At 39.1% G+C, this 15,882-nt stretch overlaps 1 protein-coding gene across 1 annotated transcript; it reads right to left on the bottom strand.

The window, feature by feature from the left end:
- Window positions 1-12,271: 12,271 nt before the first annotated feature.
- SKIP6 (SKP1 interacting partner 6) lies at window positions 12,272-14,705 on the bottom strand. The gene is made up of 2 exons (XM_086643357.1): window positions 13,516-14,705; window positions 12,272-12,502 (listed from the first exon to the last, which is right to left on the bottom strand). The coding sequence occupies exon 1, from the start codon at window positions 14,640-14,642 to the stop codon at window positions 13,530-13,532; it is 1,113 nt and encodes a 370-aa protein (XP_086499483.1). The 5' UTR covers window positions 14,643-14,705; the 3' UTR covers window positions 12,272-12,502; window positions 13,516-13,529.
- Between the last annotated feature and the right edge of the window lie 1,177 nt (window positions 14,706-15,882).

Below are 15,882 nucleotides of genomic sequence, written 5' to 3'. Positions count from 1 at the left end.
ATTTCATATAATTAAGGTCAAACAATGGCGTCACCTATAGGAAATTTGCTCTTCATGCTTGTAGGTATTTTCGTGCTTTCCTCTCGAGTAATAGCAAAAGATAATTTGTTTCAAATCAAGAGGCTTGTTCTTTCTGGTCCAAGTGGGGCAAAGCCACCTGAGAGTTCAGATGATGTTCTAGTTCTAGATAACTTGTCTGGAATCAAGAGACTTGTTCCTTCTGGTCCAAACGGGGCAGAGCCACCTATGAGTTCAAATGATTTTCTTGTTTTAGATAACTTGTCTGAAATCAAGAGGCTTGTTCCTTCTGGTCCAAGCGGGGCAAAGCCACCTGAGAGTTCAGATGATTTTCCAGTTTTAGATAACCTGTCTGAAATCAAGAGGCTTGTTCCTTCTGGTCCAAGCGGGGCAAAACCACCTGAGAGTTCAGATGATTTTCCAGTTTTAGATAACTTGTCTGAAATCAAGAGGCTTGTTCCTTCTGACCCAAATCAGGAAAAACCTCCTAAGAGTTCATTTGGTTTTCGAGTTCGACATAAGTTGTCTGAAATCAGGAGGCTTGTTCCTTCTGGTCCAAGTCGAGCAGAACCTCCAAAAAGTGAAGACTATTATCCCACTTTAAATTATGCATTTGAGATCAAACACGAAGTGCCTTCTGGTCCAAATACTTCTGGAAACAAGGGTAGATTTAACTCTTATCCTTAAGAGACTAAGAAAAGTAAACAGCTAGTAGTAATTCTATTGCAACCATAAAAAATTTATTTTATGAAATTAAGCGAAATAATATTCCAGGGGTTATTGTTTGTGGTGTTTTAATATTACTTTTATTTCGCATGTTATGTCATACTATAATAAGATTTCTTACGATATATATGTATACACAATGAATAAAGGCTTAAACTCATATGACAGTGATATGTTTGACGATATCTCCAGATCTATTCATAGGCGAGAGGTAGCCAACGAAACCTATAATTTTGTTGAAATTAAAGATTTAATTTTAACTTTGTGTCGTAACATATAATTTTGTTGCGGTTAATGGGTAACTCTACAAAAATTAAACATGTAATTTTAACTTTGTGCTACATATAATTTGTTGCCGTTTATGGATAGCTCTACAAAAATTAAAGATGTTAATTTAATTTTGTGTGGTAGTTGTGTACTTTTTTTAATATGAAATTGGTAGTTGTGTACTTGTGTATTGACGAGTAACATTATGCTACTAACTCTAGAGAATAGTTTTATGACTGGAGCAACTCTACTAGACGTTAAACGATTCCCAAAAATCTAACTCTTTTGATGAGCCAAGCCACACAAGGTAAAATTGGTAGCCAATGAATATTTGATATCTTAGCTGCACCAGATAAAATGATGAGCCAGTGGAGAGCAAATATATTTTTACTGTAACTTTTGAAGCCCCATAAAGTGATAAGTTGGTTTAGTCTATTTCATATGTACAATAGTATATACAGTACATAAAGTCAATAGATAACCAGATAAAAAAAATATTTTAATCTTTTACAAATGAGGGTAATCACACTTATTATGCATCTCTAAAAGTAAAAGAAAACTAGAGGAGTTACATAGGAAAGAGGAAAGTACCATGAAAAAAAATCACATAATTCATTAAACTAGGTGATAAAAACACGAAATATTTATTCATTAGCAATAAATCACAATGGTTGTAGTAAAATTCAATCAATATTAAAGAATAGCAATGGAGGTTAACCCAAAAGATTACATTGCTAACCTTTTCACAAGTCACCTCTCTGCTATCGCCGCATCAAGCACCTAGCACATCTCCATAAATTCTTGATCTGTTTCAACCTTCAGATGTTCAAAATGTAAGCTTCTCCGTTATACCCTGAATAGATGAAATTCTAAGATCTATAAAATGATTTAAAATAGAAGCCGCTCTTGTTCTTGATAGTTATCCACCTTACTTCTTTCAGGCGATCTTAGTGGTGGGCAACGGGCCGTGTCGTGGTGGCACGACCCGTTTAACAGTCTTGGCGTGTTAGACACGCCACAGCCACGCCAGGCATGGTTTTGAGCCGTGTCGTGCCTAGACTACAAGGTCTTGACACAGAAACGCCCCATGGCAACGACCCAGCCGTTGCCGTGGCGGTCCCAGTCATTTCCTTGTCGGGGCGTGGCTAATGGGCCATCTGTTTCCAAACGTAACAAAAGAAAGCACTAAATAATTTTCAAGTCAAACGTTGTGATCTTTGTTTAAACTTTAGAATTTATGTTTATTTTATTACTTAATAATTTTATTAACTATTAATTTTATCAATTAACAACTACTTTCAACAAAATAACAGTAATGTTTTGTATATTTAAGTACCCATTTCTAACGGGCTAGCGTGCTGTGGCAGGTTAGGAACGCCACGGGCCGTGGCGTTCCGTGTCGTTTTTCCGTTCCTAATGTGTCGTGGTTGACGGGTCTGGGAGCTTAAAATGCCAGACCCGCCACGACCCGCTTGACACATGATGGGTCAACACGACACGACACAAGACGTTCTGTGCCGTGTCGTGTTACCTTATAAACGGGTTGTGCCGCCAGTCCGTTTTCGTGCCGACACGACCCGTTGGCCACTATTAGGCGAACTTGAACAAAGTACAATCGAAAACTGTGGAGATGGTTCAATCCTTCTATACTGATGCCTCACTCCCTCCAAACATCAACCACACACATATATGCCTTCTGCCCAAAACTACAATCCCATAGTCTTCTAGTAGATTACAAATTTATTAGCCTGCTAAACACTACATACAAAATTAACAAATAAATTTTATTTGATAAACTTAAACCCATCTTAAATCAAATTATCTCTCTTTTTCAAGATGGTTATATCATTGGAAGACAAACCATAGATAATATTATCATATGGAATGAATTAATTCACTCTTATAAGGTGCATAAAGGGGCCAAAAGCTTTTTTGATTATAAACTAGATATTTTAGAGCTATTGATCGCATAAAATGAAATTTTTTGTCGGGCATCAAGACAAAATTATGGTTCACTTCACATTGGATACATATGATTAGAACCTGCATTTACCCATCTTCTATGGAAATTTTCATTAGTGGTAGACCACACTCCACCTTTAATCCGAGTAGAGTCACTAGCCAAGGTGATTCGTTATCTACCTTTCATTTCACTTTGGAAATGTAGGGTCTTAGTAGGATCCTAATGTCCCCTCATCATGATTCCCACTTTTTAGGTTTCCCCCACGTCAAACTCCGAATTAGTATAAAACATATCTTGATTGCTGAGTATTGTACTATTTTTGGGAAAAAAAAATCTCTAAACAACATTTATAGGCTTAAAAACGTTTCGAATATCTTTTGCACATCTTCTGGTCAGATGATTAACTATGCCAAATCCAACATTTTGTTCTGCCAAAATACACACATGAAGTTCAAACGTATGATCATAAGTAATCTTAAGGTATAAAAAAAAAAAAAAACTCCATTCTCCGATAAATATCAAGGAGCCCACCTTTTTATAGGCACCTTGTTAGACATGGTTCGATCTATGATGAGCTTAGCAAATCTTCCAAACACGTTCTGGGGGTATGCTCTAGAAACGGCTGCTTTCACACTTAACCGAGCTCCGTCAAAAGCTGTAGAAAAGACGCCATATGAGTTATGGTTTGGAAAGATTCCAAAGCTGTCTTTTCTCAAAGTCTGGGGATGCGAAGTTTATGTAAAACGCTTACAAGGAGACAAACTCGCACCTAAATCAGACAAATGTCTCTTTGTGGGCTATCCAAAAGAGACAAGGGGTTACTACTTCTACCACGAATCTGAGAACAAAGTGTTTGTTGCTCGAGATGGTGTCTTCCTTGAAAAGGAATTCCTTTCCAAACAGACAAGTGGGAGAAATGTAGATATCGATGAAATTCGATATGAGCAACAAATAAACACAGATATAGAAATATCAAGAGGTTTAGCGGCTCCTATCTATACACAAAGTATGGAAGAGGAAAATGAGGTCGAGAGAGTACCTCCCGCTCAAGTCGAATCAAATTCGCAGGAGACATCTCAACTAGTTGAGAACACTCCAAAAGTTGCTCAGGCCCCTCGTAGATCTCAAAGGCTCCAGGAATTATCTCAGAAAACAGATATCCTACTGTTAGAAGATAATGAGCCGAGTACCTACAACCAAGCTATGACGAGCCCCGACTCCGAAAAATGGCTAAAAGCCATGAGATCGGAAATGGATTCCATGTCAGAAAATCAAGTATGGAACTTGATCGATTTGCCCGATGGAGCAAAACCAATCGGATGCAAATGGGTTTTCAAAGTAAAAACTGACAAGGATGGAAACGTTAGCGTTTTCAAAGCTAGACTCGTGGCAAAAGGATACAAACAGATTCATGGCATAGACTATGATGAAACTTTTTCACCTGTCGCAATGCTTAAATCCATTCGGATCATTCTAGCAATTGCAGCTCATTATGATTATGAGATTTGGCAAATGGATGTCAAAACCGCCTTCCTGAACGGACACTTGGAAGAGGATGTGTACATGACACAACCCGAAGGTTTTGTAGATTCCAAAAATGCTGGAAAAGTTTGCAAGCTTAAGAAATCCATTTATGGACTCAAGCAAGCAAGCCGGAGTTGAAATCTTCGATTCGACGAGAAAATCAAAGAATTTGGATTTCTCAAGAATGCAGAAGAATCTTGTGTTTACAAGAAGGTTAGTGGGAGCGACCTAGTTTTCTTAGTCCTTTATGTCGATGACATATTAATCATAGGAAACAATATTCCGATGTTGGAATCAGTTAAAGACTGGCTTCGGAAATGCTTCTCTATGAAGGACTTAGGGGAAGCAGAATACATATTGGGAATCAAGATCTATAGAGATAGATCAAGGAGGATGATCGGACTTAGTCAAGAAACTTATATAGATAAGATTCTTCAACGGTTCGAGATGACAAACTCCAAAAGAGGATTCCTTCCCATGTCACATGGTATGGTGCTTAGCAAAGATCAGTGTCCTAAGAGTCCTGATGAGCTAGCACACATGATGAAAGTACCCTATGCTTCGGCAATAGGATCAATCATGTACGCCATGATCTGCACTCGCCCAGACGTCTCATATGCTTTGAGCATGTGTAGCCGTTACCAATCAAATCCAGGCCAAGCGCACTGGCACGCCGCCAAGAATATCCTAAAGTACCTGAAAAGGACTAAGGATCATTTCCTGGTATATGGCGGGGAAGATACACTAAAAGTTGTAGGTCATGTGGATGCAAGCTTTCAAACGGATAGAGACGACTTCAAATCACAATCTGGGTTCGTCTACTGTCTGAATGGAGGAGCGGTATGTTGGAAAAGTTCCAAGCAGAGCGCAGTTGCTGACTCTACCACTGAAGCAGAATACCTAGCGGCCTCGGAAGCTGCAAAGGAAGGAGTTTGGATCAAGAAGTTCATGATAGAACTTGGTGTCGTACCTGGCATGGAAGAGGGCGTGACTCTCCATTGTGACAACAACGGAGCAATAGCCCAAGCCAAGGAACCAAGAGCGCACCAAAAATCCAAACATATCCAAAGGAAGTACCACTTGATTAGAGAAATCATAGAGAGAAAAGATGTGGTAATTTGCAAGGTTCATACGGATGATAACGTTGCAGATCCGTTAACCAAACCGTTACCTCAGCCCAAACATGATTCACACATGAGGGACATTGGTATAAAGCGCATTGGGGAATGGCAACAAATGTAATTTGGATTCATAATAGAGTTTATGTGCCTAATTACTTACATTCGATAAATAAAATAAAAGAAATTTTATTTTGTCCTTAAAATTTGGTTTGGTATTTTAAGAGACAGTCCACACGATAAAGAAAACGCTCCGAGTAGGCTTGTCAGATACGTGATCTGATGAATGAAACCCTACTAAGTGAACTTGGAGTGATTCATTATCAATTCCCTAGTCCAGGTCATTGCATGGACAACAATGACTCACGAAGACTAGTACGGGAGTCGATGGGATAGCGCAGTTTCATGGGCTATAGAAATAGTGTATTCGATTCGACTACGTGAGTGCATAATAGGGATTATACACTGGAATAACCCTCAACGTGAGAAGTTCATCCAAAGAATGATGAAATCGTCAAACTTCTCACAAAGACAAGATTGAAGAGATTCCTCAAAACATGAGTGCTCAGCTCATCTTATGTAAGGAATGTCTGACTTTGGTTCCGTTAAACGCCGCGCCGTAAAAGGAGGTTATAAAGGCGGATACTGGGAAGGACAGGATAGACATGAAGTTGAGTGGGAGCGCAAGAATGGATTATGTCCTCCTAACCATGTTAGGGTACAGTGTCCTCGGGCCACTTGACGAGCAACAACTGAAAATGCATGGCCGTGCTCAAATGGATTAAAAGTTAATCATTTGTTTTGACAGTTGTACTCGAGATCAAGAAAGTCTGAATGACGTGACGTATCAGATGGGATACTAAGTGACATGGGAATCGAGCATTGTACTTGTTCTAAGTCCAAGTGGGAGTCTGAAGGAGTTGAAGGAGATGTCCTTCGACCAAGGTGACAATGCGAACAATTTGTCGGATAGGACAATTGATGTGGAAGATCATCAAGTCCGATTGATTTAGGGATCGTAGAGTTGTAGCTAGAGACCAACTACGATCGTCGAATTACGAAGTAATTCGCGGCTAACTTCGATCGGATCCTACAACGGGTTACACATAAGAGTGACAAATTGATCTAGGATATGACTAGTGGGAGTGAGATATAATCATGGGAGTGTCCCATAAACATATCTCATAGGCCTAAAAAGGAATTAGGCAAAGATAGTACAAAAAGGCCAAAAACAGGGTTTTTGGGCCTAGACCGGTTCGGATACTTCTAGGACTCGGATTGGGCTGAATTTTGGAGGGTTAGTTGCTGATATAATAAACATTATATCTGCCAATTTTCGTGGTGTTTGGGCACCTCCTCCTTAGGGAATTGAGAAAATACCAATAGTTGCTATTTTCGACTATTTCCCTAAATCTTATTCTAAAGGGTGTTTTAGGAAACCTAAAAGGAGGTGGATTCTTATTAGGGTTCTATATAAACACTCTTAGGGCAGAGAATAAGGTGTGGAATTTCTCTCTAAGCTTTCTTACTCTACCACATCAAGTAGAGAGGAGAAAGTGAGCTAATTCCCATTAACTATCTATCTAGTCAAGAAGAAAGGAGTTCTTCTTTTCAACCACCATTGGTGTGCTAGCTATACAACAAGGTGGGAGATCAAATTGTTTGCTCGTGTCCCAAGTAGAGGAGCTACACTTGAAGCTCTTGATCTTCTCATAAGCAATTGGAAAGGTTCGAGGGAAAACTAGCGAACAAGGTATTTATCTTTCTAGTTTTAATTAATGATTATCATAGGTTTATGCATGAGGCACTTTGCATTTAAAGGTATGAAACTCTCATGAAGTTTTCAGAGGAGAGAAATAAGAATTCACGATAAGTAAGGGCTTCATTTTTTTTGCTTAAGGAAGCATGGCTTTAACAAATCAGGGCTTGATTTTTCTACCTGGCGAAGGAGGGCTTACCATCCTTGTTAAATTAGAGCTTGATTTCACTGCCTCAGGGTGCAAGGTTTTACCTTGCATGATAACTCAGGGCTTGGTTGCACTTCCTGGCGAAGCAAGGCTAACCTTGCTTGTTAAATCAGGGCTTAATTCATTAGTTCATAAGTTTCTTTGGTTAGGGGCCTATTTACACAGGACTTCCGGTGCCCGAGTACACTTGCGTGCTAAACTGACATGACTTTTTACTTAGTGCCTGATTTTGGCCTTGACTGTTTTGTCGCCTTAGCTAGCAGGGCTTACTTTGTTTGTGGTCTGATTAGGGGTGGGAATCGGGCGGGTTCGGTTGGGCTCTTACTTTCGCAGGTATGGGCGGATCGGGCTCGAGGCTGTACTGTCCGATCGGGCTATCGGGCAAATCGGGCCGAACACATATGATTTTGTACCGGCGACCCGATTTTGCCCGAGAGTCCGATCGGGTTCTAACGGGCTCGGGCAGACGGGTCACGGGCTTTTTGTTTAAAAAATAATATAAATTAAAAATAATATAAATAAAACAGATCTAAGTTAGAATCTACAACTTTCATCATCATCAACTTTCATCACATAAACTATCATCAACATCCATCCCATAAACAATCATCAACATAAAAAACAAAACAAAAATCACATCAAATATGTATCCTCTCTGAAACCTAAACCTAAAATTTACATCACATAAACACTATCATCTCTGAAACCCAAACCTAAACCTAAACCAAAAATTACATCAAATATGTATCATCTCTGAAACCTAAACCTAAAATTACAACAAATTACATTACATAAACTATCATCAACATCACATAAATTAGATCTAAAACTTACAACTAAAACAAAGACATTAAAAGTCGTCGAAGTCTCGAAGAGATAGAAACCATCGAAAATATTGAAACCGTCGAAGAAATTTAGCTTTGAGGTGGAGTGGTGGTGTGGTGGCGTTGTGGAGTGGGGGTGTGGAGTGGTGGAGGGTGGAGGTGGATAACGGTGGGGAGCAGTAGAGTGAAGTTGTGGAGGCTGTTTAGGTTCAACCGTTTAGGGTTTGAAGGAATGGGAGTGTTGTTCATTTTAGGGTTTATATAGACTAGATATGATGATCCAACGACTGAGCATGCTCAACCGTTGGATCATAAGCTGATTAAAGATTAAGGGTCGCGGGTTTGGCCAGGTAGCAGGCGGGTCTCGGTTGCGGGCGAGTTTCGGGTGTATTTCGGGCGGGCGGTATGAGCCGGTACTCGGGTAAAACCTTTTACCCGAGCACCGCCCGCGTCCGCCCGAAATTTCGAGCCGAGTACGCCCGAACTGAGCCTTCTTCGGTCTCCGGATCGCCTCGGATCGGACGGTTAGGGTCGGGTTTCGGATTTCCGGACCGTTTCCCGGCCCTAGGTCTAACTATCGCTTGGACTGTTTTATTGCCTTAGCCAACGAGGCTTACTTTTTTGGTGGCATGATTAACGCCTCGACTGTTTTGTTGGCCCAGCTAACATGTCTTACTTTGTTAGTGGTGTGATTATCGCCTTGGCGTTTTTATTGCCTCAGCTAGGGATACTTTGTTGGTGGTCGGATTATCTCCTCGACTGTTTTATTGCCTCAGCTAGTAGGGTTTACTTTGTGGATGGCTTGATTATCGTCTCGGCCGTTTTATTGCCTCAGCTATCAGGGCTTACATTGCCTGACTAACTGAAAACACTTCCGTGATAAACTAGCAGGCCTTTTTTTGTTGTTTCGTGCGGGGCATGTGATGTAGATTGTTGCGGAAGCGTAAAAGTAATGGAATCCACCATTGTTATTAAACTAAACTAATGAAATAAAGCTGATGAAATAAAGATAAAAGCGATAAAACGATAAACTTGATTAATAATAAACGATAAACTTGATTAACAATAAACTTGATTCATAATATTCTCTGATCTGATTAACAAAGACAGACTGGACTTCTCTTATATAGAGATTGTACTTTCCTAGATAGACTCGAATAAAGAAAGAAGATAACTACTGAGGAAACTTTCCTAGATTGCTTGGACTCTAAACCTGGAAACCCTAAATACTAAAATCTGGAAACTACGTTAATGTAGCAACCTGGCCGTTAGGCCCACTAATCTCTTGGCCGAAGGGCCCATTAAGGAGATGGCCTCCATCATACTCCCCATCCGAGAACGAACTTGCCCTCAAGTGAGACTTAACAATGCGATCCTTAATTCCCACTTTGCACGAAAGTTGGCGAAAATCTGAAGAAGACAATGATGGACCAAATCACTGACATAAATCTCATATTTCAAAGAATCTCGCAAAAACAAATGTAGGAAAGAAACTTCTAACAAATTGCGACATCTCCCGTCGTCTTTTAGTTTGATGAAGAAGACCACGAACACCACATAATTCACTATGGAAAAATTAACTATGAATTTCATCACTTGAACGATCTTTCCACGGTCATCTTCGTGTTGCTTATAAACCAAACTCGAATATGGCTTAATCAAATCTAAACTAGAATGAACCGACCTTTTCAAGCTAAAAGAGGATAATTCACTTTGTTCGTCTTTTTCCTCCGGCATTGAGAAAATTTTATTCTTTTTGTCAAGAACTTCTTCTTCAATACCATCGAACACGGTGACCAAAATAACATTCGAGAACTGTCTACTGGATTCAATCTTTGTCTCCACATATGAAAAATATTCATCTAAAGGAAGAAAAACATGCCTAAAGATGTTTTTCAATGTAGTCCAATCGTCGACGAATTTTTTTCCTTGATCAATGAGTCTCCATTGCATCTCGTTGAATTTTTCATAGACTCTTTTAGACAAGTGTTGTTCGATGACAAAAACCTTATCTTCGTCATGGACTTCTTGGTTTATAAACCAATCTTCCATCTGTTGAATCCAAAAATCTATATGATATTGATAATCAAACATAAGAATTTTGGAATCGACATTAATTCTGTTTTGATCTTTTTGATCAACATAGAGTTGTTGTGCATCTCTTAAAGGATCCCAACCTAAACGCGGAAGATTATTCCAACATTCAAGATGAGAAGTATTTAAAAAAAAATTATCTGTTCCCAGATTCTTAAAGCTCTGAATATCAGCTGATGTAGATTGATGCGGAAGCGTAAAAGTAATGGAATCCACCATTGTTATTAAACTAAACTAATGAAATAAAGCTGATGAAATAAAGATAAAAGCGATAAAACGATAAACTTGATTAATAATAAACGATAAACTTGATTAACAATAAACTTGATTCATAATATTCTCTGATCTGATTAACAAAGACAGACTAGACTTCTCTTATATAGAGATTGTACTTTCCTAGATAGACTCGAATAAAGAAAGAAGATAACTACTAAGGAAACTTTCCTAGATTGCTTGGACTCTAAACATGGAAACCCTAAATACTAAAATCTGGAAACTACGTTAATGTAGCAACCTGGCCGTTAGGCCCACTAATCTCTTGGCCGAAGGGCCCATTAAGGAGATGGCCTCCATCAGCATGGCTTGCAATTAGAGCTTATGAGGCGACATTGCGCTGAACCCTCCTTGCCTCCACTGGCATTTCTTCATGTTTTAGGTATCTAAACAAGGCGAGTTGCGTAACTATCCTCTTTCACCCTTTCAGACCAGTTTCTTTCCAAACTCCACGTAGAGTTTCTTGTCCTTGTATTATTTTAGAGAGCGCGTCAGCTACCGATTTTTCTTCTAATTTCAAATTCTCGAACTTCTTTGTCATTTCCTTTTCTTTCCCTAAATATTTTGTGAGATCTATCTCTATGACTTCTCAGTCTCCAAGGACCTAATTTACGACAAGTTGAGACAAGTTGAGAATCGCTAAAGTCGTGTACCATCCTTGCTTTTACCTTAGAACCAATTTCAGTCCAGCTAACAAGGCTTCATAATTGGCCTAGTTAGTTGTTATTCAAACCATCATCACAAACACAACCAGGGAAAAAAGTCTTCCCATTCTCTTGAATCAAAATAAAGAAGACACTATGAGATGGTCTCTTACGAAATGCACAGAAATTGCAGGTTTTCAGTTCCTGAATGAAAAATGCAGGGCAAATTGGAACTTCCTCGATGTATATATATTTATGTCAATCAGATGATTTCAAAAATTTATCCTCAATCTGGAAAATGCAAGTTATGCCAAATATATCCTCGATCCGAAAAATGCAAGTTACGCCGAGAATTTAACTACTTATTTCGGAATGTGCAGCGAAAGCCCTCCGAGAAAAGCTTGACAAAATCATGAAAATAGACAGACCTTCAATCTTGGATACTATCCTGGAAAACCACTATAGAACCTTACTTTTAAAACATTTCGCCAATAATAATGTGGTACATTTGGAAAATAAGATGTTATGGATTTTCCAAAAACCTAAAGCTGGTTGATATGGATAAAAAATACTCATCTGAATATCTGATTCTTGCAAACGGAGAACTAGTATATCCATGTAAAAGCACAAATTTTCCAATTAATCTAAGGCAATCACCCCCTATAGACTTCACTAAATCAACACTGATGCCTCTTATTCTACTTGTAGAGGTTTCTTTTGGTGAAAAGAAATGATCGATTTTGCCCCCACTTCCTTTCCTCCGCAAGTAGCTGAACTTTTCGATTTCGAAATAGCCCAAAATATCACTTGTTTTATCCTACTTTTCGGCACCTTGATTTCTGCTCCATTGTACTTTTATTTTTTCTGAGATACACCATGTTGGTTGTATGGAGTTCAGGAAATAAAATCAAACCTCAATACCACATCTACAATGACATAGTAGGTGACTAATCGATTCTCCATCGCAATGAAGTAGTAGATAATGATACTATAGTTGTTAAATCTAAGTGGAAGTGGAACAGAGGAAAAGCACTACAATGCAACATTAAGAAAGAATAATTGCAGGAATGTCTTGGCTTTCTTGCTATACTAGGATAAAGAAGAACGCTATTAATTGACACAAAAGTAAACTACAAATCCGTTCTTACTACTACGTCTTCTTCACCTATCAGATAAATCTAACTAATGATCGACAACCCTGAAGAGTTTACAAAAGGAACAACAGAACCGATGGTTTGCTTGGAGTTCATCTATGTTTACTCATTTTACACATTTTTTTTTAATCATTTGAATTAATTGAAAGGACAAAAACTTAACATTTTACACATTTCCTAACTACAAAAGACAAATTTTTATGTTAAAAAAACAACGTAGCCCGATAACAACTAATCATAATTAAGTTAAACATCTACTAGGCCGAGTGGGACAACTAAGAGGGGCTTGAACCGATTCAAAAACATTGCAGAATTAAGTAGACCAGTCAAGACTCAAGCGTGCATTGGAACTAATCGGAACTACTTGACTAGTCAAGAGTAGCCAGAGACTTCAATGACATTGTATTTATATGCAATAATGCAAATGCTCCTTTTTTTACATCTTCTAAGCTACTTTATATTTCATCAAATTAGCAACTCGTGTGAAGTGCACATCGACTATTAACTTGGTCACAAGAAGAGACTATTCTACAAAATGAACTTTAGAAAGTTCATTTAACAAAAGCTCAGTAAGTGTGAGACGTTAAATAGAAACTATATTATCATAAAATGAATTGACGAGTCATAAAGTTTAGTTCATCTAGCACAAGAAACTCTCTAGGTACTAGTCTCATCAGGCCACTTAAATCATATTCCGAACCTATATATAAGGCTCTTCTACCCACAAAAGCTTTCAACTGAACCGAAATCATATCATATTTTCCAACCATTGCAAGAGTACACAACATTACTTCACTATTAGTGAGGGAAAACCCATTTTGGGTTGTTAAGAGTGAAGCACAAAAGAAACATCAAATTCATTACAACACACAATTTTAACAGTATACCTAGATAAAACATATTGTGACAAAGCTATGAAATCTTAAACTTTGGAAGAATATACCTTCTATTTGAAGATCATAATCCAACGGCTAAGCAATGAACAATTGAAGAACCATTTGGAATCACAAGAATCACTTGAGACCAAATAACAAAACCCCATAATTCTCCATCATCATTGTTCTTAAAAATCTCAATCTCTGCACATAAAATCTCTGTTTGTTTTCCTGTTCCTTTTCCTTCCCAAACAACACATAAATTTCCTCCAACATTAACCATTGTTGCCCCACACAAAAATTTAGGCAAATCTTTATCAACCCCTTTCAATTCTTTCCATTTACTTTCTCTGTCATCAAATTGTCTTATCTTCCCCAAATAATCATAACAAAACAAAACCCCATTAACAACAGCAGCTCTTCCTCTCCAACCCAAATCAATCTCTGTTTTTACATACCCCCAAGATGATTCCTTTGGATCAAAAATAACACCACCTCTATCTGCCATTGCATAAATCTTATCATCAATGATTGCACTTCCATGCATCCATTTTTCTCTAATACCAATAGGACTTGGAATTGGACTCCAATTTCCATCTACTGGATCAAACATTTCAGCCCAATGAGTAGATTTTGTCCATGAGTCAATCAAACAACCACCCAAAACATAAATTTTCCCATTAATAACTCCAGCAGCAGCAAATTCCCTTCCAACCCTCATTTTGGGGCCAAGTTCCCATTTATTGAATCGAGAATCAAATACCCAAACATTTGATGAAGGAATTTCGTTTACAGATCCTCCAATAACGAAGATTTTATGGCCAATTACAGCATAGGCGGATCCAATTGGTTGGATTGGAATTGGAGGGACTGGGAAGAGATTTTTATTAGGGTTTCTAGGGTTGTTATAGAAATCAAGAAAGAACCATTCGAAGGAAGAATTATGAATCCGAATGTTGATGAAGAGGAGGTTTTGGGTACAATTGAGTTTTGGACGAGTAGAGAAGAAGTGAGGAGAGAGAAGGAGAGAACGCCATGATTTGGAGACTAGAGAGAGATTGGAAAAGTATAAACGTGGGACTCTAGCTATGCATTGAAGGGATACGTCGTCGGGTAGTTTTGGAATGAGGGATGAAGTTGACTCTGATGAGTCTTTTGTAATTAAGGAGGAGGAAGAAGATGAATCCCCATCCATGACTGAGCTCGAACTGTCTCCTATTTCTCTCTTTCGTGTCCTTGACGTGGTGGATTACTCAAACGACTATAAGTACATTTATTGTCCGACGGGAACAAACCAATCTGATATAGACGGATTTAGAAACCAAACTACGGGTCACCTGCATTGGTTTGGATGCTAAAAAGGCCATGACTGAGGGGTTCGATTCGGTTCGGTGCATGGATTTGTTTGATGAATAGCCGAACAGACCGAACCAAACCATGTATCGATGTCGTCTATACATTATTAGGGTCTGTAAGACGCGGCATATCCCTTTTGCCTGACGCCATTATGGTAGATCACCTTTAGTTGTGATTTGATAAAATAAAGGGTTAATTCCGTTTTGGCCCCCGATTTGTGACCAACTGGCCGTTTTAGCCCCCATAAGTGTCCGGCAGTTCGTTTTGGCTCTAAGGACCAAATTTTTGACGAAATTATCCTCGGGGGCCAAAATAGAATTATTTCTGAAAAATGGTAAAAACAAAAAAAAAAGCAACATCACCCCTTTCTTTATCATCCACTTCACCTTATCTCTCCTCCATCACACCACCTCCTCTCCACCTCACCCTTCTTCTCCGGCGAAAGGTTGCCGGCCAGAAGAAAAATTCCGGCCGGCCACCTTTACTAAAAAAAAAAATATTTCTTCCTTCCTTTCTCTCTCCTCTTCTTCTTCTTCTTCCTTTCTCTCTCTTCTTCTTCCTTTCTCTCTCTTCTTCTTCCTTTCTCTCTCTTCTTCTTCCTTTCTCTCTCCTCTTCCTCTTTTCTCTCTCTCTTCTTTTCCCTCAATCTCTCTCTCTCTCTAAGCTCCCCTTCGCCGGCAGAAATTCCGGCGAAGGGGACAAGGGTTTCCAGACCGGAAACCCTCATGGACGATGGGTTTCCGGTCTGGAAACCCTTCGTCTTCACGAAGGGCTTCCAGATCTGGAAGCCCTTCGTGAAGACGAGGGGTTTCCAGACCGGAAACCCTCGGTTTCACGAAGGGTTTCCGATCTGGAAACCCTTCCCCTTCGCCGAAATTTCTGCCAGCGAAGGGGAGCTTAGAGAGAGAGAGAGATTGAGGGAAAAGGAAGAAGAGAGAGAAAGGAAGAAGAAGAAGAGGAGAGAGAAGGGAAGAATTTTTTTTTTTTTTTAGTAAAGGTGGCCGGCCGAAATTTTTTATTCCGGCCGGCAACCTTTCGCCGGAGAAGAAGGGTGAGGTGGACAGAGTGATGTGGTAATT

This window comes from Eschscholzia californica, unplaced genomic scaffold, assembly GCF_041429995.1.
Source record: "Eschscholzia californica isolate CP2 unplaced genomic scaffold, dmEscCali1.0.p SCAF_5, whole genome shotgun sequence".
NCBI lineage: Eukaryota > Viridiplantae > Streptophyta > Magnoliopsida > Ranunculales > Papaveraceae > Eschscholzia > Eschscholzia californica.
This window is presented reverse-complemented; position numbering and strand designations above follow the sequence as displayed.

Excerpts from the sequence above, each read along its gene's own strand:
- SKIP6 (XM_086643357.1), bottom strand. The coding sequence starts at position 14,642 with ATGGATGGGGATTCATCTTCTTCCTCCTCCTTAATTACAAAAGACTCA.